Source organism: Lissotriton helveticus, chromosome 3_1 (genome assembly GCF_964261635.1).
Source record: "Lissotriton helveticus chromosome 3_1, aLisHel1.1, whole genome shotgun sequence".
NCBI lineage: Eukaryota > Metazoa > Chordata > Amphibia > Caudata > Salamandridae > Lissotriton > Lissotriton helveticus.
The window spans coordinates 1,949,774,761-1,949,801,482 of record NC_136061.1 but is presented as its reverse complement, the minus strand read 5'-3'; the positions used below and the strand labels follow the sequence as shown (position 1 = coordinate 1,949,801,482).

At 46.1% G+C, this 26,722-nt stretch overlaps 1 protein-coding gene across 2 annotated transcripts in view; it reads right to left on the bottom strand.

Annotated features, from left to right (window-relative positions):
- Nucleotides 1-26,722, bottom strand: part of ZWILCH (zwilch kinetochore protein) — a 450,160-nt gene that overhangs the window by 138,755 nt on the left and 284,683 nt on the right. For both annotated transcript variants that reach the window (XM_078683040.1, XM_078683041.1), the window contains exons 4-5: nt 15,498-15,613; nt 13,797-13,999 (exon numbers count right to left, since the gene is read on the bottom strand). In XM_078683040.1, the coding sequence (XP_078539166.1) occupies nt 13,797-13,999; nt 15,498-15,613 (319 nt within the window). The remainder of the gene's footprint in view (nt 1-13,796; nt 14,000-15,497; nt 15,614-26,722) is intronic.

Genomic DNA, 26,722 nt, shown 5'->3' with positions numbered 1-26,722 from the left:
TCGAACAACCAAGGGAAATGGGCCTCGTGTTATTGCTGTCACTACAGCTCAAGCGGATCTCTGTGTGAGCAGTATTGGAGGTATACCTGTGGGAAAAAGTGACTGTAGTTTAGTGTTGAATATTACTAGAATGAACAATAGCAGCTTTTTGTCCTCACATAATACCTATTTCATTTGCGGAAGTAAAGGTTATTATCACCTACCTATTGGGTGGTCAGGTAGCTGCTACGTGTCCTTTTTGCTTCCACCTGTGTTTTTTGCAACTGCATCCTACCGTAAAGACTATAAACTGTATAATAACATTTCTAAGAGCCAATTCAAGAGGACAATAAATAATGATGAGGTGGATCAAACTGATACTGCACTGCAGCAGTATATTGACTTTAACTTGGGACTATTCTTCTTTGTTGGTGCGGCCTTAAACAGCAGAAAGATCAGACGCTTCACACGTGTTGTAAAGGCTGTAACCAATCAGACAGCAATAGCGCTTGGAAACATCACAGAACTACAAATTGTGAGATTTGTGACTCTCCAAAATAGAATGATCCTTGACATCATCTTGGCTGACCGTGGTGGAGCATGTCGCATCATCGGGAGTAGCTGTTGCATTTACATCCCTGACCACTCCCCTTTTGCTTTTGATGCAATTTCCAAGATGCACAAAATAGCCACTGAAATCCACCAGGATTCAGGGGCATGGACTTTGACTGGATGGCTATGGAACATGTTTACTGTATGGGGCTGGAAATTACTGTCAGCTCTATGTATATTTGTAGCTATTCTTTTCACTTGTTGCCTATGTATCCAATGCGGCCCGATCCTTTGTTCCCTTTGTGTTTCTACTTGCACCTCGTGTATACCGACTAAACAAAATGCTAAGAATGTAAATGCCCGATTGGCAAGTGAACAAGAAATCAATGAAATGATGCAGATTGACATAAATTATATTTTTTGTATTCCTTCGAAAGTATAAGAACATGTCTTCAGCATATGCTAAAAGGGCCGTCTGTGGAAATTGAAAATAATTTCCGTTAGCATAAGCTGAAGCCATCTTGTTTTTTTGCATCCATTTTGTTTGCTATGTAATTCTTCTGTCTTCACTGTTGCTTGCCTTTCTATTCTGCTTGTGTCATCAACTTTAGTTAACTCCTTCTGTACTAAACCAAAGCAATGTACAGGCTGAGAAAAGGCCTGTAGCTGCTGGAATGCACCTGGTCCAAGATGTAACTGTCGACTATTTGTGGCTGCTGTAAGCAGTTCTGTTCCCCCTCCCACTTTGCTGAGTACGTGATCTCCCATCTGCCCATGTTTGTCGGCAGTTATTCTTGTGTATGCGTGTACATTCTATTCGTAACTACATGCTTACTCTGCACCAAACTCTGTATATAAGCAGCATGGTCTGTGTATTCAATGTACTACCTCCTGGAACACTTGAGGGTGTTATATGGATGTAGTCCCACTCATGAGTGATTAATAAACTTATTTGAATTCCAGCTTCAGTGCCAATCTCTATTTTGTTGGTCTATGGACCTGTGGACAGAGGAAGGGTGACCCCTGCACCGGTGTGCCCATTAAAAGGCACATTTCCACACCCTGATGTGTGTGGTATGTCCTGATAGTGAAATACTGCAAATTTCGGTTTTTCACTATTGCAAGGCTATCTGTTCCCATAGGCCAGAATGAGGAGTTTGTTTATAACATCTTATAAACATAACTGACCCTGGGAACAAGATAGGAAAATAACGTTTTTCTAAACTGGTGTGGTGTCCATTTGTAGAGTTTTCACAGTGTTACTGTATGTGTTCACAAATGCTTTACACACTGCCTCTGAGATAAGCCTGTCTGCTCGTGTCAGGCTACCAAGGGGGTGAGCAGGGGTTATTTTAGGAGTGCACCGCCCCTTACCCGACTAGAAGCAAGGGTCCCTATTTGGACAAAGGTACCTACCAACTAGAGATCCCTATTTCTAACATGACAAATCTGAAAGGGATAAAACATATAAAGCAAACCTTTGATACCCCTCGATATTTCAGGCGAGAGGGAAATATTGGAGTTAATTAAGACTCTATTACACACTTCGGAGGGGGCAGAGCCCCATACAGGCAGGGTTTAGGCCACACTGATTTGGGGAGTTTTATGCCAGGATAATTTCAGATTTTGCTAGGTTCTTTTTCCGGTAGTTTAGATTCATCCACCACTGCAGACTCATCTCCAGTACCAGTGAGAGCCTTTTTATGGACGGGTGATAGAAGAAAGGTTTGGCCAAAGTCCATAGTTTGTCCCAACCCCTCAAGACAAACAACCACCATCCCGGTCCTGTCACTGGCAAATGTTCTTTCTATACAGAACCACAGAGCCTCCTCAAAATTCAGACAAAGTACAATTTCTCTGAGCCAACGGGCCAGTATTTATTCTATTTTGAGGACCCTGATGTAGCTAGAGTTAACAAAAGTTAAAGTGCGTGTTTCAAAATCTTCCTCCAGTTAAAGACACTGCCCTTTTTATAGGTTTTTCCGGTAGCAGATAGACAACAGGCTGGTTAACAATGGTGAATGTAGGTTGTATATGAATGTCAGAAATTCCAAGCCTATTTTCCTGGTTGCTATGCAATAGATGGCACAGAACAGAAAAGTGATAAGGGTATGTTTAAGTGGAATGGAATGTAAACTGGCTTCGTAAGGAAGAAAAGATTCCATGCCAACCAATCGTATGGTGTCCAGGTTGTCAGGTACGTAAGAAGACAAAGTCAAACTGGATGTACATTATTATTTGCAGCAGTCACACACCGCATCGAAAATGAACACGAACCCTCCAACACTGGTTTCTTTGGCCCAATTTATGTACAATGTATAAATGTACTACTCGTGTACAATATGCCCAGGTTCTACACATCCTCTAGGGAAGGAAAGGACCAGGGGACAGTCTGGGTCCTCTGATTTCTTTTGGTAGTGAACCAAAGGTTGTACCTCTGATGTATGACCACCTAAAAACAACTGCCAGCCACTCTAGCCAAGTATGAGGATGTAATAGCCAGCATTGATAATGGACCGCAGGTAACGGCATGCAGTTAGTGCAGTGCATCCTCTAACTAGGAGAGCGTAGAGTCTACCATTTAATTCACACAAACTCATGGAGCACATCTCGTGGAAGTCTGTAGTTAGTTCAGCCTACTGAGGAACTAATGTAAGGCAGGATAAAAAAACAAGCATTAGAAATGCAATAGGTCTCGCATTTCTTTTTTTAGTTAGAGCTATTGGCATTGCTAAACAGCTACCGGACAGAAGTTGCCACTTGCTCCGTGAATCATGGCCTGCAAGCCTAAAACGATGTTGATATCCTACAAAATAAAAGGCAGATCAGGATGACCAGGAGGAATCGCGGACGTATTGGGATGGCCAACGCAAGCAAACAATGAGTGAAATCGCCTGGGTGTGACCCAAGCACGCAAAGGCGGGAGACTCAGATCCAATGCACCGATAAAAACCAAGAATTTCTAAATGGCAGACCAACGAACAAATGGCAAATCATGGGAATGCTAAAAGCCGATAGAGGAGATAACAACAGGTATTGCAGACAGCGCCTGCATGCTGCCTAGGATCAATCTAAAACAAGCATTTGCAATGCAATAGGTCTCGCATTAGGAAAGTTTGAGCTTTTGGCATTGTAAATGACACTTTTTTTATTTACGTGTTGGTTTTGAAAATAGATACATTAATAGCATTGTCATTTACAATGCCAATAGCTTAAACTTTCGCAAATGTGACACCTATTACATTTGTAATACAATATGTGTTGAGAGTCAGTGAGTGAGAATGAGTGGGAGAGTCAGTCAGTGAGTGGGAGAGTCAGTGAGAGAGAGAGAGTGGGTGAGTCGGTCAGTGAGAGTCTGGACAGTGAGTGAGTGAGTGAGTCAGTGAGTGGGAGAGTCAGTCAGTGAGTGAGAGAGAGTGGGCAAGTCGGTCAGTGAGAGTCTGTTAGTGACAGTGAGTGAGTGAGAGAGTGGGAGAGTCAGTTAGTGAGAGAGAGTGGGAGAGTCTGTCAGTGAGAGTGAGAGAGTCAGTGTGAGTGAGTCAGTGTGAGTGAGAGAGTGAGTGAGAGAGTCAGTGTGAGTGAGTCAGTGGTGTGAGTGAGTCAGTGTGAGTGAGTCAGTGTGAGTGAGAGTTAGTGTGTGTCAGTGAGAGAGTGAGAGTCTGTGAGAGTGTGAGAGTCTGTGCATGGCTTCAAAGGATATTGCTCCGTTTGTTACTCGTCCCAACTATTCTTCCATGTCTGATTAATAAAGAGATCTGTTTCTTTCTTAACTCTCATGTAGATTATCTACTGCTACGTAAATAGCTCACTGGAGCGTCTGGCTAATGACTGTCCTTGTAAAAGGTGCGGAACATATTTTTAAAAGTGTATACATTGGCTTAGCCATTATCTGATCATATCCAGGAAATATCCCTGCTTTATCTGGTTTACAGAACTCTCCATGTATTATTGGAACGATGACTTGGGGCCCAAGGGGTAATGTGCTTGCTACACAGCTTAAGGTATGATCGACTTATCAGTTTATTCAGCAGGCTGCTATCCCAGAATATAACCTGCAACTGAGCTCACACTTTCTGTTCTAAGGGAGACCGCTCAATGGGTTGAGGAACCAACTGCAGAGATGCATGTGTAACCTATAGGTTACCTGGTTGCATTCAAGTGATATGTTTAATGCTCCTTTCAGTGCTGGGTCGGGGCGTAGCAAGGGTGCCCTGGTTCGGTTGTAAAATGCAACCATAACTGTGGTGTAGTGCCCTGTCCCCAGTATCGACAGACCCCGGTGCCACTGCTCCTGTTGCACTAATATGAATGGGTACGCGCCTGGTCCCCTTAAGATAAATTGTTGTGGCACCAAACATCACATTGATGTTTACTAACCTGTAGGAATGCATCAACACTGCTCCTGCGGGCCGACCACACCCACGACTCCCCGCCCACCTCTGCAATGAACCCGACCAGAACCAATAGGAAGCTTCTGGTCGGGGATGCCTACCACAGAGGGTGACCAGATCATGCGACTGAAAAACCGGGACATTTCAAAAACACAGAGGAAGGACTAGAATTGTACATCAAGGAAGTGGCAAAGAAGGACAACCCTCAACAACACAAAAACACAGAAAAAGCACTAAGAAATTAAATAAAATGTAATTTTCAAAACCAGCATCATACCGATTAATTAAATTGCTTACTAGTAACAGCTACGAACTAGCGCTGATTTGGAACACCTGATAAAGCGGCTCTCACTGTTTTGAGTTGGCCCTCTCTAAAAACCGGGACGTTACCCAAACCAGCGGTTGAAAAACAGGGACTGCCCCTGCGAATCCGGGACGCCTGCTCACCCTACTGCGGTACCACACACACAGGGAGGGGCTTACATAGTTGGCCCCAGCAAGCCACAAATATTGCTACTGTGCTAGGATGGAGAAAATAGGGCGACAGAATGCCAACAAATGTAATTTCTCTAACGATGGCATAAATCACTGGCCAGGCCCTAGCAAGACACAGTCACACTGAGACAGATAAAAAAAACAAGTATGTGATTTCTCTGCGTATACGTCACATACCTTGAAACATTACCAAAAAAGCCTTTCATATCCCTATTATAAAAATATTATGGGTACTTACTTACTAAAGCGGCAAACATATTCGAATGTCAATTACAATTATGACAGCGCAGCCAGTAGCGATTACCTAAAGCCAGATGCATAATAAAAATCTGTTTTCTTTTTTTCAATTCAATGATGAACGGTACTTGAAGAGGAAGCCTCCTTCTCATAAGATGGCCTGAGTGTCTGCGCGCTCGAGGCCTCCGCCTACCCTTCCTGCAGTTTCGCTTGCACTTTCTCCGCCGCACCAGTCCCTTTTCTATGTTGGCGCTGCACTGAAGGACACAGTCAGCGGCTGGATCTGACGTCACCTCCCCGGGCGCCGCAGCTTGCAGCGTTAGTGTGAGCACCGGGGCAGGGCCACGAACTTGGTGCCACGTCAGGGCTAAAGCTGGGGCGGTGGAACACCGACATGAACCCGGCACACCACGAGCATCCGTGAGAGCAGCAGCCACAGCCGCAGCCATGGAAGCCCGCTACAATCTGAAGAGCCCCGGTAAGGATAAGCAAAGCCCCTCCCTCTCGCTCATTGTGAGCCTGGCAGAGGGCAGCTGCCCGTGTCACCCAACCACCGTGTGTGTGTGTGTGGGGGGGGGGGAGGGCAGAGGGCGGCGGCGGGGTGTGTATGCGTGCATGTCTGTGTGTGTGTGCAGGGGGGTGGGGGCGGCAGCGTGTGTATGTGTGCGCGCGCCTGTGTGTGTGTGTGTGTGTGTGTGTGTGTGTGCATGCAGAGCGGTGGGGGCTGGCTGTGTCTGGGCGCCGTTAATGCATGCGAGCGAAGCGAAAGCAGGGGCTGTGAGTTCGTCTGCGCAAGCGCGGCTCAGAAACACGCTCCCGCGGTCAAAACTGAGACTGCAAAAGCGCGCCTCTGACTCGTGTATACATTCCCCAAAACGGCTGACAATAGTTGTCGAAGCAGACAGCAATCAATGCGAAGCATTGAATGCAGGTCTGCTCGACCTAAAAAGACATGGCAGCATGGCAATTACAAGCCAACCTATTGATTTTTGCCACTACGCTTTCAACTTATTAACAAACAAGTTACTTACCTTCGGTAAAGATAACAAGATACTAAGAAACAATAGTTAGTTATAGATTGCTTACCTTAGAATTACCCCGAGGCGTCATATTGGATCCGGAAAGTTTTTTCATCAGCAGTACCTCTGCGCGTTGGAAGGTGGTGTCAGCGGACCTGTGTTCGTCGTTGGCGTCATGTCGCCGGGATGACATTGCGGCAGCTACTTAGATGCCGTCCTCACACGCTGACGTCAGTTCTATACACAACTTTATATACCAGAAACGCAGAGCCATGCAAGACACTGACCACTGGTGCACAAAACTAGAGCCCATTAAAGGATAGCCTTAACACAAGAAATCAGTTCGCAGATGGGTGGGGTGGTAAGGAATCTATAACTAATTAATGTTTCTTACAGATATATCGTTACCGAATGTAAGTAACTTGTTCATCTGAAAGAAACACGTTATAGATACCTTACCTTAGAATGGATACCCAGCAATACCAACCCCAGAGGTCAGTCTGCGAACCAAGTTCACACCAGAAAGTCCTGGAGAACAGAACAGCCAAAGAAGATGTCTCTCCGGACTCGACTGTCCAGGCAGTAGTGCTTGATGAACGTGTGCAGCGACACCCACATAGCCGCCTGACAGATGTCATTCAGAGGAACGCCTTGTCCCAGAGCAGTAGTGGCTGCTGTCGCCCTGGTGGAATGTGCGCGCAGCCCCATTGGAGGCTCCTTCTTTGCAAGAGAGTAGCAGGTTTTGATACACAAGGCGACCCATCGGGAGATAGTCTGCTTGTGTACGGCCTGACCTTTCTTGGGGCCCACGTACCCAACAAAGAGCTGGTCATTCACCCAGAACTGTTTAGTGAGATCCAGATAAAAGGAAAGCACCCGTTTTGGGTCCAGACGGTGGAGCCTCTCTTCCTCTTACGAAGGATGCGTAAAGAAGGTGGGCAAAGTGATGTTCTGCCTGATGTGAAAGGCAGTGACAACCTTGGGCAAGAAGGATGGACAAGTCCTGAGGACAACTCTGCCCAGATGCACAGACAGAAAAAGAGGCTTAGAAGAAAGCGCCTGGAGCTCACTCACTCGTCTGGCAGAGGTGATGGCCACCAGGAACGCAGTTCTGAGAGTTAAAAGCCTCAAAGGACAGTTGTGAAGAGGCTCAAAGGGAGCGCACATCAAGTAAGCTAAAACCAGGTTCAAGTCCCACTGAGGCATAACGAAGGGAATAGGGGGAAAGAGAGGAGTTATGCCTTTTAAGAAACGATTTACAACCGGGCTCTTGAAAAGGGAAGGCTGATCTGGAAGCCGAAGGAAGGCAGAGATGGCCAAGAGACAGCCCTTGATGTTGCCCAGAGCAGAGCTCTCCTGGTCCAAAGAAAGAAGGAACAAGAGAACCTCAGAAAGAGGGGCAGAGAGGGGATCCACAGCCTTTGCTGTGCACCATGCCACAAATTTGTTCCACCGGCAGGCATATACAGTCTTAGTGGAGGGATGCCTGGCTGCCAGAATTACATTGCAGACTTCGGGAGGCAAGGCAAATTACATCAACTGCCGCCGCTCAATCTCCACGCAAGGAGGTGGAGGCTGGACAGGTTCGGGTGGAGGACTGTCCCCTGTTAATAGGACACAAGATCCTCCCAAGTAGGCAGATGGGCCAGAGGATCGATGGCCATGTTGAGCAGCTCGGAATACCAGACTCTTTGTAACCAATCCGGAGCCACAAGAATGACTTGTGCCCGGTCACGCCTGATCTTCTTCAGCACTCTGGGCAGAAGTGGTATAGGCGGAAAAGCGTACAACAGACCGTAACTCCACTCGCGACGAAAAGCGTCGCCTAGCGAGTGCCGCCTTGGAAATTCCAACGCGCAGAATTGCTGACATTGCACGTTCTCTTCAGTGGCGAATAGATCTAACCAAGGCTCTCCCCACTGTCGAAAGAGACCCTGCACCACCTCCGAATGAAGACGCCATATGTGATCTATCATGCACCTGCGGCTGAGTTTGTCGACCCTGGCGTTGAGTGAACCTACCAGGTGTTATGCCCTGATGTTCTAGCCATGTCCAGAGGCGGAGGGCCTCTTGACATAAGGTCCATGACCCCACCATGCCCTGATTGTTAAAGTACCACATGGCGGTTGTGTTGTCCATGAACACCTGCACTACTCTCCCCGGACAGAGGGAAGGAATGCTTTCAGTGCAAGACGGATCGCCCTGAGCTCCAGAAGGTTGATGTGGAACTCTGACGCCGCCGCAGAACAGAGGCCTCTGATCTCCGCCTCTCCCATGTGGCGCCTCAACCTAGAAGGGATGCGTCAGTCACCACTGTGTGTTCTGGTTGGGGAAGGGAGAGGGATCGGCCGTTGACCCAATCCTGGTTTGTGATCCACCACTGCAGTTGTCGAGAAGTGCCCCCTGAGATCTGAACGCAGTCCGACAGATTCCCCATATACTGTGCCCACTGGGACTTAAGGTCCCACTACAGAGCCCGCATATGGCATGATCGACCAGCAGGATGCAGGAAGCCATGAGGCCCAGCAGCCCAGGGTCATTCAGACCGAAACCCGTGATAGAGATTGAAAGATCGTAATCATAGCCTGAATATCCCAGACTCGCTGTTAGGGAGGATAGACCCGAAACTGTGTTGTGTCCAGAACCGGTCTGATGAAGAGGAGCTTCTGAGAGGGAGTCAGGTGTGACTTCGGCACATTGATTGAGAACCCCAGCGAATGCAGGAGGTCTGCCATAGTCTGGAGGTGGGAGACGACTGCTTGGGGAGAGCCCGCCTTCAACAACCAGTCATCGACATAGGGGAAGACTAAAGCCCTTGATCTGGGAAGATGAGCTGCAACCACCGCTATCACTTTCGTGAAAACCCGAGGGGCGCAGGTGAGGCCAAAGGGGAGCACGGTAAACTGAAAATGCTCGTGGCCTACCGTGAACCGCAGGTAACGCCGGTGGTCTGCCAGGACGGGGATGTGAAAATAAGCATCCTGCAAGCCCAGCACTACCATCCAGTCTTGCGGGTCGAGGGCAGACAAGACCTGAGCAAGCGTCAACACCTTGAACTTCTCCTCTCGGAGGAAGCGGTTGACGTTCCCGAGATCCCAGATAGGACGCAGGCCCTTGTCCTTCTTGGGAACCAGAAGGTAGTGGGAGTAACAACCACAACCTACTTCTGGGACTGGAACGAGCTTGATGGCTCCCTTGGCCAAGAGAGCTGTAACTTCCTGCTCGACCAGGTGATCCTCTGACATGCTGTGGTACTGTGGTGGCATGGCTGGAGCGGTAGCCTCAAAGACGAGGGAGTAGCCCCTTCGGACTATCTGCAAAACCCACCTGTCTGACATGATGGTGCGCCAGTGGGGGATGTGATGGCGAATCCCGCTGCCCACTGGCGTTTGATGGGCCTGAAATATTGGACTAGGAAGGTTTAAAGGCTGCTGCAGAGGGGGGGGGGGTTGGTGGACTGGCTCGCCCGCTGGCCCCTGGAACCACGACGGTTGGGTAACTTGCTGCGGCCTGTGGCTTTGGGCGGGACGTAGCGGGTACAGCTTTCGTAGCCACGTAAGGGGCAAAAAGTGGAATGCGTGGGCGGCTGGAGAGGCCAAAGGACTTGGCCGTAGCTCGTGAGTCCTTGAAACGCTCTAAAGCGTTGTCCGCTTCGTCGCCGAAAAGGCGACGGCCATCAAAGGGCATGTCCATGAGGGTATTCTGGACATCCCCGAAAAGCCAGTGGATCTCATCCAGGCATAGCGTCTAAGAGCTACTGACATAGAAATCGTTCTACCCCAGAGAGTCGGCAGTATCCAGTCCACAACGGATGGAAAACTTGGCCAAATCCCTCCCAGCAGCAATTGCCTGAGAGAGCAATGTCCCGACCTCCTCCGGACACTGAGGCAGCACCTGCGCATCAGAGTCCCACACAGAGTGGGAATAACGGCCCAATAGACATGCGCTGTTTACTGACCGCAGTCCCAAGCTGGCAGAAGAGAAAATCTTCTTTACAAAATGATCCGGCTTCTTGGATTACCTTTCCGGTGGAGTGGTAGGGAATGCGCTTTTGGAAGTAGAGGCTTGGACCACCAAGCTCTCAGGGGTGGGGTGTTGGGAAAGGAAAGTGGGGTTGCGCGGTGGAGTTGGACAATCATCCTATCCACGGGAGACCCCATGTTGGGCCTGGACGAGGTGCCCAAAAGGACGTCAGTAAGGCGCATGTTGAACAAAAGCAGAGGCTCCGAAGAGCTCGCTGCCGGCTGAAGCACCTCTGTCAGGAGGTTAGTCCTGACTGCCACGGTAGGGAGTTTGCGGTTGAGAGACTCGGCTGCCCCTCACAACACCACTGCGTACGAAGCTCAACATGCCAAGGTCAGGGGAGGTGTCCAGAGCACTGGCAGCCCCAGTTCCTCTCTCCAGTCCTGCTCAGATTCCATCTGATCGTTAAAGGGTCTCCTGACCCCTCCCAGTCCTCCTTCAATGGAGTGGTCCTGCAGGTGGAGAAGCAGGTGGTAAAAACGCTCGATGATGCTCCTGGAGCTGCGTGATCGATGGGGTGGGAAGTGCGGTTGATCCCTCGGTCCATGGGTGGGTTGAGGTGACTTTAACCACAGCACTTGGGGTCCCACAACATCCTCTTTGCAACAGTAGAAGGGAAGCTTCAGTAGGGCTTCCGATCTCGCAACATAGCGAATAACCTTGGTGGGGGCTGGTGTCCCTCTTGGACGACGAATCCATTCTCTGATAGCACTCACAGGTCGGGCAGACACGGTGTAACTTTGGCTATCTTGGATTTGTCTCTTGGTGTGGAGTGCCCAGTGGTAACGAACAGCGATCTCTCAGGAGTGGCTACTGCATTGTCGGTTTGGGCTTCCACAGCTTTGATGTCCCTGGTGCTGTTCCTGGGGGACAGTCGACCAACCCTTGGAGTTACTGTTGTGATCTGGGCCGGAATCAACTTTTCCCCGAGCCAGGAGCCACAGTCCAATCTCACTAGCAAAAAGTGAAGCAGGTTCAGTCCTACCAATGGTGCAGACTCTTTGTGCAGTTTCAAAGGCAGCAGGGCACTCCTCTCTTGGTCCTCTTTTCAAATCCACGATGTTCTCAAGTTCAGTGCACCTACTATATCCAGTGAAAGTGCCCTGAGGGGACAACGGGACCATTAACTAATGGGCTAGTAGGTCCGCTCCTCTTGTATGACAAAGTTCCGGCGATGTGTGGCTTTTAGCAATCCCAGAGAGTAATATTCTAGCCAATCTCAAAATGTCTGAACTCTTCCTCAACTGTGAGGAGCTTGGTAGCCCACCCCATAAGTTTGGGGATGGGGTTTCCTTTTCTGGCCTGGTCTTCAACTTGTCTACAGGAACAAAAAGTAGCCTGCTTACGTGTGGTGTTACAGGCAGCCTCTCAAAGGCAGCTTCCCCACAGAAGCTCGCCTTATAAGCCAACACCCCTTGCAGCCTTCTTGGGAAATGTCACACCTCACTATGCAGCAACTGCCTTTGTTCCGGAGCCAGTGATCTGTTCACAAGTCTCCCCAGGTGGATAGAAAGCTGCTTGTGTATCTGGGCCTTTGTGCCACCACCAGACTAGCTGGAGCACAGAGTGGCAACTTTATAAATGTTGCTTAACTTTTAAAGTAACATCAATCTTGATTTGGGCATCAAGTCGGATTCAATGCCACAATTAATTTGACACCTTACAGTACGCAGTTAGCCAGTCCCATTCAGAAGTCTGGGTCCTGTGGTATGCTGGATAACGATCTGGATTAATACAGAATTGACACTGAATAGAGAAATCACCAGGGACTGTATTGCGCTGGATAATGCAAGTAAAATCAAATGGTTACTTTATGGTCAGTCAACGCTGTATAAACTGGGACAACCCGAACTTTTTGCTTCCCCAAAAAAAGATAGTGGAAGAGGACCTGATATGGGTTAAACCTACGGAGAAAGCCTATTTTCTGTTAAAAACTGTTCCGCAGATAGAACCGTATCTAATAATTGTCACAAAACCTTTTCCCCGCTTTCTCTTAACCAGATTTCGCCTCAATCTCATTCATTGCCTTTTAGCAGATGTATAGGGATGGAGTAGGGTAAATGATCTAGGTCCCTGCACATGTGACAATTTCTCTACACAGGATACCATGCACTTTGTAATGTTTTGTGATCATTTTAGCCCCATGCGGAGAAAGTTTTTAAGCCCTATTTTAAACGGAGGGGGGTTTATGCAAGTTAAACCTGCTTACTATATTTGCAGGTGTTAAATAACCCCTGGGAGATTTTGAATGTTACTAATTTTTTGGTGGCAGTTGTCAGAAATAGGAAAAAAGGGTGCTAGATATTTTACATTTTGGATCGATTTTATACAATGATATAATCATCTCCTTACGTAATGGTTTTATATTTGTGAATAAGTAATAGAGAAAAAGGATCTATTGATGTATTTGTTGCTCAACCTATGTATTATGAGCGATCCTCTTTACCGGTACGTTTTATTGTTTGTAATTGGCATATTTTATCTATCCCCGAATATATCAAGATAATTTTAATTGTACTGTCTGTATGAAAATTGTTGTTTGTTATGTACTTTTATGGCATTTATTTAGCCAAATAAAGTGATTTTGACTGACTGAATCTTATTTCCTGAAGGTTCGGTATCATATTAAATAAAAAAATATAGAATAGCACAAAAAAACTTACCCTTAGTGTACCATACGTGGTCATGATTCAGTTACATATTCATGGATGCATAACAAAATGTCTATATCATTCATAAGTACAAGTACTGGACACCATTTGATTAGAGATAGTCTTCCAAGTTATTTAAGTAGGTTTTGGAACCAGGGGTAATGGGTACTAATCTCAGCTTTTCCACTTGCTAAAACTATGTGATCCTCGGCTAATTAGTTTATCCCTCTTTTGAACCCGAAATTAATAATGTTTTGAAGCAAACCAAGACCACTACTAAACACAATACATAGTTTGGGTGTCGACATTTTATAGGAGTGGGGCTTCCAAATAACCACTTATCATTTTATCTGTGTTAACACTCACAAATCACAGGAAACAAAACACGTATTCGCCATGCCACATACATCCTAATACCCTGTAAAAGATATGACCGACTGTAGTTGTACCTTTACAGCTCACAACATGGGTATTGATTCCAGTAAACTTGTTGATACTGGTCTTGATTGGTTCAGCTCCGAGCCAGCAAGTTCCTTCCGGGTCAGAGCTGTCACACCTCACCCACAAGGGAGGGAGCACTGCCACTGGCTTCTTGATTGATAACTGGTCCATATTGGGATTATGTGCCATAATGTAGCTTGACAACAGTTGCCTAGAAGGAAGAGCACATACAGGAACCAATGACCACAGTTAATAAGCACTTTTCAAAGCTTTGAATACAAATGCATAAAATTATGTAGTATACCTAAAGAAAATCTATCATAGGGTCACCTAACCCTTGTAAATCGAGCAGCTACTGTCCATAACATCTGTTTTCACATTATATACAAATATATCAGTGTACGATGAAATATTGTGAGCTCAATACTGTCATTGTTAATAGATGTTTCTTTTTTTGTTTGGATCATAATCCTTTAGTGATAACTCAATACAATCAAACAGTTTGCTCCGAAGTTATACCCAGAGACTAGACACACGTTTTGCAGGATTAACTTGCTTTCTCAAGGCAAGGATATGAAAGTTACATATTTCATGAAAGTTACATGAGTGAAGTAATAGACTTCTCTTGGATTGGGTCCGTCCTCTCGCATTTCATTGGTGAAGTACAAAATGGCTATTGTATTTAGTGGGTGGTGTGGTGAGCAAAAGAATGATGGATTAAACCCAGATACTCTTGACTGGGGGTGAATGTTTGCATTGTCCAGCATTTCGCCCATCAATTGTTTCTTTTGCTATTGTAGTAAGCTGGTCATAAATTAAGAAACTGAAGCAGTTGTCCAATGCTCATGATAACGCCTAACTTCCAAAGCGGTATCTAAAGTTGGTAATAAATCTGTCAAAAAGCAAATGTCTTATAAAACTGTTGATGTAGTTAAGCCAGAAATTAATACAATGAGTCTTCAATGTTCACCCATTTATTCTAAGGTTAAGTTCCCAAGGCAGCGTATTCAGTTGATCAAAGTTATGTTTTGCAGTAACTTGAAAACCTATCCAATTTAGGTGTTAGCTCCACTTTACAAAACTAATTTCAGACTACCAACATTATGCATGTGGGATCACAGAAAGGTAAGTGAATGCTACAAATTAGATAGTCCTCTAACAGGTAAGGTTTATTGGTGGAGGATTACACAAAGCATTTCAAAATTCTTGCTTAGGAAACCTTGCCTGGCAGTAGGGTTGGCTCTATTCTTAGTTTGGAAGACTGCTAAAGTGCCTCTGTAACTTTATTTTTTTGTCAGAAATCTGGCGACAGTGCAACAGATTTGATTGTTGCCCTCAAATTGTAGGTGGCTCTCCCAGTGAGCGGGTGCATCTGAAACAGAAGTCTAAGCTCTTGCAGAGAGGAAGTGCATGATAGTTTGTATTTTGTGAGGATACCAGTAAAGTAAGAACAGATGTAATGGCGAACCCCAAACATGCCCCACATTCTGAATCAGAATCACACTTTTCCATCAATGTTTCATGCACAAAGACCCTAGGTAAATGTTCCCAGGATTATGCTTCAAAGCATTACTGATGCATTGCAGTACAAGTCAGATCAGCACAATAGTGCAATACAAAGTCAGGCTGGCACAAACATTTTTGTTTCCAATGTGATGCTCTATTTCCTATGTTAAGAATCAATTACAAACGCCACCCATAACACGTACCTGGCTTTGTGAACAGATAAGGGAATTGGTCCACTGATCTCCTGCAATGAATTCTGCAATGCATGGGACTCATCTGCTGATGGTTCTTCTTGCTCTCCATTTTCAATTTTCACTGGCTAGGATATTAAAATAGGTTACTTGACTACTACGAACACTCAAGTGCTTATGGCAGATTGCATGTTAATGGCATCATTCAATATAGAACAATTTCTATCACTGAATCTGCTACCAAAGAAACACAAAACTTGAAAGGGCCATAGCCAAAATGGCAGCAGAGAAAGAACTGCAACCTTGAACTACTGGCAGTCAATTTCTAGTGGCGGCAAGTAAACTATCCTGGCATTACCAGAGGAATTCTTCCACCCTTTTCAGGCCATTAGGCACATCTTTTCATGCAAGATGCCACTTCCAACATATTAGGGCTACCCCTTCTCTTAACAAACAAGAGAAAAGTTTCACAAACTCCTCCAGATATGCATATAGGATAAAAACAAATACTTTACATGCAAGGCTTGACTTCAGTCAGTTGGTTTTGTAATGTGTTCGGTTGGAATGGGGTGCTCTACTATGGGAACACAGATCCTTTTATGGAAAACGCCTTTGTGAATCACCTTTTAGTTCTAGTGAACACTTTAAAACTTCAAAGAAGAATTGTGGCATATGAGCAAAAAGGGGGGGTGGTGACGAGGGTCAAAAGAGAGAAATAGGAACTTTACGTGGAGGGTGGAGGTAGTCAAGGTAGACCATCAGTATAAAAACTGCTAGCTACAGTGCTTCATGTGCCGGGGATGGACAAAGGAGATACAGCAATAGAAGCACAGTATGGATGACAAAAATAAAAATGAATTGTAATACGTTGTAGATCAACTCTGTAAAGCACCCCAAAAGGATACTAAAGCATTAATGACAACGGAAATAAAAACCTAGTAATGCGTAAATTGGATATACCAATATTGGATAACACCCAAGTGCATAACTTTTCAAAGCAACCTTCCTAACATGTCTTGGAGTAACATGATTTAATCAGAAGAGAATGAGGTCATCTGGAATGACATGGGCTTGGGATTTCAGATGTGACAATCGGGCAAGCGTGGGGGCTCTGTGCCAGTCAAAGATTGGTGGTGCTGTTACCTACAGTTTTGTGAAGATTAAGTTACAAAATTATTCCAGATGAGTGTTGCTTCTTCTGTGGGGAAGCATGGTAACATTGGCAATGAATATACTGTGCTGACTACATGTGGCACCACCAACTTCCATGGCGAACTGCTCTCACCAAGGAATGGAACTTTCCACTCGTCTCTGGTACAGCGGGAGTACCAAGAACATTTCATAACTGGTTTTACAGAACTCTGAAATTTTTGGCTGTTCTAGTCAGACCCTCGTATGGATGTTAGCACTCATGCGATTAGTGGCATGAAAGGAATTACTTAAGTCACACCTAGAAGCTGGACTACAGCGAGAGATAAAAGTTACCAATCAACAACATTGTAAGCAGCCATCTTGTTGGTAAAAGAAACACAGGAGAACACAACATTTACATACGTCACTATGCCCACTGTATACCACCATTTTAAGTGTTTGGAAGCAATGTGGTCTACATACAATCTTCCAGACAAGAGATTCCAAGACGAGGGTATCAATATTGTAAGTCTTGGTGAAATTATAATGGATTGAATGTTTAAGGAAAATGATATTTAACCCTCTAGATAAATGTGCATCAGCAGATCTCAAGCATACTAAGTAATTAATTAATTTTCAGTATCTTCACATTAAAAGTTTCTGTAATGTTTGGTTATCATTACTGCAACAAACTGCAGTGATTCTACGCAGACCTAAAACATTAAAAAATATTTTAACATTTGTTGGTTCTGCAACATCTATTAGTACAGGTGGTGACATTATTGATCACATGTACAACTACTGAACAAGTGCTTTAATTTTTCATCTATTTTCCATTGGATTGGGTTACGCAACAAGCTGACTTGTTTATCATCAGATATGTATTTCTGATACCATCTGTGACATCTGGCAGTCTAAAGTCTTGAAGAAAATCCTTCTCTTCCTACATAAGTATGTTAAGTGTTGTTTGGTGAAACATTTATCGTCAGTATGAATTCATTTAGCATGCCCCAGCCTCCATCTTTCCTTCCAGAAAAAGGAGACCATTTACTTGGAAACAGTGGATAAAGTATTCAGTTCTTACCTCATTGACATAGGTGGTGAAAAGATTTTTCCATATAGAAAGCAGGGTGTTTTATTACACAGTCTAGGCATTGAGATTAAGAATATTCATTTCAGCGTTGATAAAACAACTAGAGCAATTGTGATGAGGCACCAAGGGGTATTTTTGAATGCTCTGTTAAAATGCTAGAAAACATTTTGGCTCTCATAACTGTAGCACTGGAACATCAATTTTCTTTTTGCAAAAGTACAAGGAAGAAAAGAGTTAGCAGCAATATACCATGTTTAAAAACATTGGCTCACACTTAAGAGTTTGGGAACGTCAAGGACACCTTGATACGAGACTCCCTTGTACCAACAATGTGAGAGCACAAGAGAAACTACTATCCAAGAAATTGTCTCCAAGTGCTTCCATTGAAACTGGGGAGAGTACTGAAAATACTACGGGATGGGTTAAAGAGATGAGGTTGAGCCATTTGGAAAGTGAGGACAGTGCGAATTAAATAAACGGAAACAACGTTGTTTAAGTGAAATCTGAGATAATAGTTTCTAAAGTTACCCAACATGAGAGTAGTCAGGCAGTTGGGTAATCGAGTTTTTAATATTGGGATACTGAAATATCGGGAAATAAATATTGTGATACAACAATATTGTGATGCAGAAATATCGTTGTCAAGAATATTACTTTTAGGTACGTAATATCGCTATTAAGAATATTGTTTTTTGTCCGCTCTCTCCCCTTCTCTTTTCACTGGCACTTGAGCCTTTGGCGGCCTGGATCTGCTGGGAGCCCTCAATTCGGGGTATTCGATGGTCCCCTCAGTTAGAGGATCGGATCTCTTTATATGCTGATGACATTCTGCTCTCTTTGACCTCACCCAGAAAATCCCTAAATGTCGTCTGTGATGTTTTGGCTTCCTACGGTAGGAATTCGGGGCTTACTATAAATTGGGGGAAATCCTATTTGTTTGTTTTAAGTGGTGACGCCCCGATTCCCCCTCGAAACTGTCCGATTCAAATTGCTACTGATGGGTTTAAGTACCTGGGGATTTTTATTTCGATGGATCCCATAGTCCGATTTGAGAGAAATCTCCTTCCCCCTCTGGTTAGATTAAGGAGCGACGCAAGCAACTGGAGAAGCTCCCTCTTTCCCTGCTGGGTCGTGCGGCCCTCTTTAAGATGATGTCCTTGCCTCATTTTCTCTACGCCCTCCAGAATACATTGGATATAGTCCCGGCCAGTTATTTCCGAGAGGTGGAGGAGGTGCAGCGTAGTCTGTTATGGGAGGGTAGACCGCGTATTGCCTTGGATAAATTGGCGTTGCCGTGGTATGATGGTGGTATCGCCCTCCCTGACATCAGGAGATATTATTGGGCTTCTCAGTTGGCTGCCATAAACCAGGGTACTTATGGGCCGGGTTCAGATCCCGGATATGCGATGGATAGGTGGCTGCTCCCTGGTGGAAATTATAACAGAGTTTTATATGCCAAGTCGGGGGGGGGAATTTGACGGGACCAACTAAGGTAGCGGTGCGGATATGGCACGACACCACTAACTCTTTGGGATGGAGAGGCCGACTTACGCTGACTACCCCACTGTTTGGCTCGGACAAACTGGGCAAGCTTTGGAACACGAAGGGCTTCGATAAGTGGGACTTGATAAGGATTGCTACTATTGGAGATATCTCGGTCAAGGGCAGGATTAAGACATTTGCTGAATTACAAACTGAATTTAAGTTGAATGGAGCGGAGTATTTCCGCTACGCGCAAGTTCAACATGCGCTAAAATCGGCTGTACCAGCATAAGAAGAGATACCCGAAGCCTCGCCCCTGGAGGATAGAATATTAGATGGGCATTTGCCAGATAGAACTATTTCCCTGATTTATAGGAAATTGATTAACCACAGAGCAGACCTCCTTGTAGAGTTGAGAAATAAATGGACGAGGGACGGTATTGAGCTAGATGATGAGGACTGGCAATCGGCAGTGTCCTCTCCGATGGAGGTAGCTATCCCAGCGCGTTTGAGGCTAGTTCAGTTGAAAATACTGCATAGGGTTTACATCACGGGTCCACGTTTGGTCCGGATGGGACTCTCTGAAGAAGGTTTATGCAGGCGAGGATGTGGTCATGTGGGCACGTTCTTCCATATCCTCTGGGAATGTCATTATATAGTGGAGTATTGGAGTGCGTTACATGATGTTATGTGAGAGGTACTGGGGGTGACGGTACTGCCAGAGGCGGATGTCTCCTTAATATCTGGGAAGCAACAGATCTAAATGTAGCACAGACCAGATGGGCCACTCAAGGGGCAATGATAGCAAAACGAAATATAGCACAACAGTGGGGATCCCAGAGACCACCAAGGCTTGAGGAATGGAAAGAGAGCATGGACTGGTGTATGTTCCGTGAGAAGACTGTTTACCTGGCAAGAGGCAGACCTCGTAAATGGGTAACTGTTTGGGGGTCGTGGAATCGATAAAGAGGGGAGATTTGTGTATCACCAGTTGACACTAGTTTGGATATACCTGTATCCCTGTGAACCTTGTATGTTAAAGTATTTCGCCCCGCTCCACTCTTGTCCCATCCCCCAGTTTATTATTGATATGATGTAATGTAATGTGGAATGTTTACCCTCTGTACTATGTACTCATTTTAATGCCTTGGTTTAATAAAAAGAAATATATAAAAAAAAAGAATATAGTTTTTGTCAATACCGTTTTGAATAATATAGTTTAAAGAATGTTGTTTTGTAACTAATTTAATGTGTTTCAGTTCATATTAATGTGGGTGCTATCATGGTTTGTAGAGTGCTCATTAATATTTTTAAAAACAGTTTGCAATTTAAAGTGATTTAGAATTTGTTATTTAACTGTTAATAGTAGTTTATAGTGTGTAGCGGGTTGTTGGGCTTGTAGGGGGTAATGTGGGAAGTTAAGTAATAACGAATTAATAATTTAAGTTTGTGGTTTATAATAATGTATATTATGTAATACTTATTTGATTAATTATATTTTAGGTGCAGGTTGCTATGTTTGTAGGGGATAGAGGGTAGAAGTTTATTAACTAATCTTTAATTATTTTTTAATTATTAATGATTTGATAATTATGTAAATTGTGTAATATTTTATTTACATTTTAGGTGCGAACTGCGGTGTTAACTAGGGTGGGAAGTTAATTAACAATTAATAATTACTTTATTATGAATTAAATTAATGGCATGATTAATAATTATGTACATTATGTAATACTGAATTATTTTAGCTGTGGGTTGCTAGGTTGGTTAGGGTCGGAAGTTAATTATGTAATATGTATACATATATGTACGTGTATTTACATAACTATATATTTATATATAATATTGAATAGTAGTGAGAGTTAATTAAAGGTGTATTAATGGGTATATTAGATTATTTAAGATTTACTACATTAAACTGATTCCACATTCCAAATGGAATCTTCACTCATGATGCTTTTTGAAAATTCAGCTGTGTCATCTGTGCAGCCACTGAGCTTACCATCTTGAAACTACCTGAGGAAGGCGGAAGCTGAAACGTTGTAGTGGAAATATATTTTTGTTCTTTGGTGCATCTATCTGTTTGAGTCACTTCTTTCTTGGATATATATGGATATATAGATATATATATATATATATATATATATTGTTGGAAATGGGGGTTGCCCAAGTCTCAAAGGGGGTAGCATGGCATCGAGCGGGCAGGCCAAACTTCGAGGACATGTGAAGCATTCACGCAGTACCCACAGACAACACACCAGGCACACCACAAAAGAGGCAGGACACCAATTTGAGTTGGAAAAAGATACGTCATTTAGTAGGGTTTCCAACCTGCAAGTCAAAAATGCATTAACAGTGTCATCATAACACGGCGCCAACTGGCACCAGAGCCAAGTATTTCAGAGGGGGAATTATTTACATAGGAACAAAAAGGGGTTTGAGTCCATAGTCCATAGCTGTAAGGAAAAAGGATGGTTAATTAAACATTAGACCTGGGGCCAATCTGGCGGGGCCAACTCAGGCTCTCATCCTTAGGGGGTTGGCTGAAAAATGTAAGTTACAACATTATGCATAAATACACCTCATGCATTATAACGCCAATCCCCACCCCTGTAAGGGAAAAACAGAGCATCACAGCACATTTAATATTAGACAGGAGCACCTATCATGAATCAACATGGCTGGCTCATCAATCTGGTACATAAACAAGGGCCTGGAATAACATCAGGCCAACCCATTGAACAACCTAGGCGGAACATACATCGCCCAGCATAGATATCAGGTAGGGGCCCTACTTCTGGACCAGGAGCACCTGTACGAAAACAGCAGGGCTTCCTCTACCATAAACCCTGGAGAATCAACATCAGGGTGTACACAACAGCCCACCCTTTTTACTTCTAGACTCCCTTAGACATTTCCTTGCCCAGACTTCCTCTCTAACTGGGGACCCCAGGACAACCCATAAGGTAGGTACCTAAATTTGCAATGAGGGGGAATAAGACTCTCTCTACCCCAGAATATGCAATAAGGGCAGTTTGTGTCAGGAAAGTTAGGGCAGTTCAACAAATCTGGAGCCCAAGTCACAGGTGCCTTCCGCAAAACGGGGCGCCTGTCAAGGCGACACGGTCCCAGGGGCGGGCACCGGCAATGTACCCCGTTGCCCCCCCTTCCACCAACTTAAGACAAGCCCCACTCACCAGGCTCTCCTCGATGGCTTCTGTGGGGCTCAGTAGATCCTGCGGGGCGTCCTTTGGGGTCTCCTCTGCAGGGGGGAACCAGGCACCGACAATGTGCCTCGAGTCGCAGGATTCCCCGGTGATCTGCGCCGGTCACTTGGGCCCACAAGGCCTCACTCAGGCCTTAGCGCCGCAATCGGGGCTCCCTCTTCACTATGGGGGCCCCGTTACACAACTCCTGCTGCCTTCTGGCCTCCTCTAGGCTCCGCCCCTTTCTTAGGGTCCCGGGGCTCTCCACCGTAGGGACCAGGCCTCCTTTCCAGGGGGGGGCAGGCACCGACAATGTGCCTCGAGGCCCCTCCCTCCCTGTGGCATCACTCGGGCCCCCCCTCTCCTCTCGGGGGCTCGAGGGGGGGGGTTCACTGCATCTCGGGGCAGCCACACTCGCCTCACCCGGGGTTTCAGCACTGCCTCCAGAAGGCCTCCGGGGAGACACGCGGTGTCTAGGCACTTGTGGGGGAGAAGCCTGCCTGGCTTTCCCCCCTCCTTACACGGCTTCCGCCGTTCACTCGGGGCTCCCTCGTCCTCCTGGGAGCCCCACCGGCACTCTGCTCCGGCCGCCTCAGGTCGAGAGGCGGGGCTGGCACCGACAGTGTGCCCCGGCCCCGCCTACTTCACCGGCCCCTCGCGTGGGGGCACAGACCGGCGGGGTAGGCTCCCGCTCCGGTCACTCAATCCTCGGGGCTCCCCCCTCGTCCACGGGGGCCCCGCTCCAGCGCTTCACCCGGGTCCCCCTCCTACCTCACGGGGACCCGGGGCTGGGATTCCGCTTCTCCTGGCCTTCCCGGCCGTCCGCCAATCCCTGCGCGGCCTTCAGAGGTCACGGGCGCGCAGGCCAATCCGTGCGCGGCGGGGGCGGGCCGATGATGCAGCCTGGCCCCCCCGTCACGTGATGCGGGAGTCGGCGGCCTCAGGGCCGAGCGCGGCCCTTCCTTCACTTCGGCGGCCCTCTCCTGGTACCGGGGGCCGCCGCGACGATGCCAAACACGGCGGGGGTCTCCCTGGCGACACCGGGCTGCGGCGGTGACGACGGCACCAGTAAGGGGTAGGCTCCCTTCTTAATTAATTAATTATATGGCGGAAAGCGCCAAAACGAGGGTTGGCTCCTCCAACGCTATTTCTCCTCACAGCGCCAGGCCACGGCAGTGACTTTTGGCGGCAATAAAGGGGTAGGCTCCCTTAGCGCTATGTAGCGGCGAGAGCGCGCCTCCTCAACCGGCGCTATTCACAGGATTCCACCGTCTCCTCACGCAGAGCGCTCCACAACGAGGGGTAAGCTCCCTTAGCGCTATTCAGTCAACAACTTCCTCAGGCCACACAACAGGCACAGCGCTATCACTGGAAGGGGGGCGCTTTTCTCGGAGGACAGCTCACCCTCAGCCCACACAGTCCTCAGGGCCAACAGCACTTCGGGGGCCACACCAATCCCTTGGGGGCACAATCCTCCCCAGGCAGCAACAGTCTTTAGACACCCAGCGCTTAGGGGGCGATACTACAGTTTACGCCAGTGAGCTGTCCACAGCCCTTCACCATAGGCACCTCACAGCCCAGCGCTTCCAAAGGGCCTCACACCACCTCAGCCAGCAACAGTTCCTTTGGGGGCACAATCTTCCCCAGGGTGCTTCAGAGGGGCAGACAGTCCCACAGCAATTCCTCAGGGGCACACTCCTCACCTCCTGGGCGCTTCTTCACACAGCGCTGGCGTGGTACCCGGTCAAATAGCGTCAGTGACCTGGGTAGGGGCCCTCCCTTGTCAGGGGCCCATGGGGACAGCAGAGGGGGGGGTTTATAGGGGTGCAGGACCCAGCTCACAGGCCCATGTGGCGGTAGCACCTCACAGCAGGTCCCCTCTCTTCTTTGTCCCAGCGCTGACTGACTCTCTGGTGACACTTCACCCTATTTATACCCTTCTCCCAGGCAGTGCCAGGACCTTCTAGAATGTTGGCACATCTAGCCTAAACTGGTTCTAGGGGAGGGGGTGAGCACCCTGGGTGCCAGGCTTTCCCTCCAAAACTAGGGGTAGCTGGGTAATATTATCTAGACCGCTGACCTATGTCAGTCCAGTGGCAAAACCCATGGCCATGGCATCCATTTTAAAAGCAATACATTTCAGTCAGGTAATTACATTTTCACAAGGTGTCTCACACCACTCATGGCCTATACAGGTTTAATCCCATGGGGGAGATAATCCAGATAAGGGGGTCAAAAGCGAAAAATTTTGGGGGAAAAGGCCAAGTCCAACATATATAAAATATTTTTATAGTTTTTGAACGATATTAGTGTGAAACAAGATTTTTTTTCTATTTTTTTGTACTTATCATTATAAGGGTAGGGAAACGATATTTTTGAACCAGACTTTGTTATACAATTTTGTTGGATTCGATATTTTGTCAGTGATCCTATGTGTTTTTCGAAAAGTAGTTGGTGTGGAAAAAAAGGGCCACTATACCCGTGTTAGTAAAGCACAAAAAGCAAAAAGGTTCTGTGCATGCCCTTTAGGTTAGCCTCAGCGGCAGCTTGATTCCCAACGTGTCATGAAGAGTTTTGGAAGGGATTCCTCAATATTTGTATTTCCAGGATGACATTCTGGTCCATGGTAATGATGATGAAAATCATGACAAGATTTTTAAACAAGCTTTAAGGCGTCTAGCCGATAGTGGTTTGACAATTAAGAAAGGTAAATGCAATTTTCATAAGCGTTTGTTGGCATATTTGGGTCATATAGGGTACGAAGTGAACCCCAAGTTAGAACTAGCAGGCATCCCTATTGATAAAGGTCAAGCGAGATAGTTTTTGAGATTGGCAGAACTTTATTCTAAGTTTGGGAATAATCTTTCCAGCGTGGTATTACCTTTCAGATCTTTGTTGAAAGAGACAGGAAAAAGACATACTCTTGGTCATTTAGATGTGCGAAGGAAGACTATCTTAACCTCAGATACAAGTTTAAGAGGCTTATGTGAGGTCTTGAGCCAATGTGGGATTAGGGTGATTAAAGACTAGTAGCCTTTGGATCAAGGTATCTTCACTGCGCAGGGGAGCACTATATAGTAGCTGACAGACAGGCTTTATCGTGTGCTAGGACCAGCTAGCATTTCAAATTCTTTTTGTACAGTTTACCATTTGTTGTAAAGTCAGACCTCCCCGAGACGGCGCAGAGGGAAGTTGGGAGTACCGACGGATAGAGCGGTGCTTCACTTACCTGAGTCGTAGCCAGGTGAGGTGTAGTAATGTCCTCCTACCTACAAGTCAATGCCTAGGAGGATCAATACGGTTCAAGAACGTCCAGGTGACAATTGTGAACACGTAAAGTAAGAAGTACATTTATTGTTAAAATCGTTTTAAAGCAGTAGCGAGATATGGTCCTGAGGAATGCAGCGGATATAATTAAGGGTCCATTTATTGCAGAAACATGTTGACCTTATGTATATGGTAACTATTTGTTAAACCTACCATTATTTCCGCACTGGTTTTAAGTTTTGGAAACACGTGAGGTATCTAATAAATTATTTTGCCTCCCGGTTCTCCAATTTTAGTATTTGCACGTAGTTACACACTATGGAGTAGTGTGGCTCACTGGTTAGAGGCGGCAGGCCCGAGAGCAGAAGTCGGCTTGGGACCAGGGTTTAATTCCCGACGCGGCAGGGTCGTGGACCTTGGTCAGCGGACTCGATAATTCTCGCTTCAGTGCTTACTCTAATCAGGGGTTCCACTCGGCAACTCTGGGCAATAGCTTGCCTAATCTCCACAACGGCCCCACCAATTCCGGGGATGCCTGGCTCCACCTTGGGGACTCCCAGCAAGGGACTATCCCACAGGGAAAGCCAGGACGGGTTCCCCAGAGTTATACAGCGCCAGGAGACCTATGGACGGGTAGCAGTGCGCTTTACAAGCTCAAAAACATTTACATTTACTATTATTTTCACTTACATATCTTTTTCACGCACTGCTTTGTAGTTAACAGTCCATGGTTACCATCCTGAAAATATTCCACACACGGGGGCACCCACTTTGCGACATCATAAGTGGCTGCAAGAATGCTCTCCTTGGTGTGAGGAGACCCACATGATGACAAGGGCGGTACCGGAAGCTAACTGATGGGTACTCTTTCAGACCATGGGAGTATCCTACTGAACTTATGGATGTTTTGGCATACTGTATAATATAATTTGGAATTGAGTTACACCACACAAATTGTGTCATAGACTTTTTTGTTTAGACCCACAGATACCTTTTGTTGTTTAGATTGTAAAGTCAGATTACCATCCTCTGGTACAAATATTTTCATGCAAGGGTGG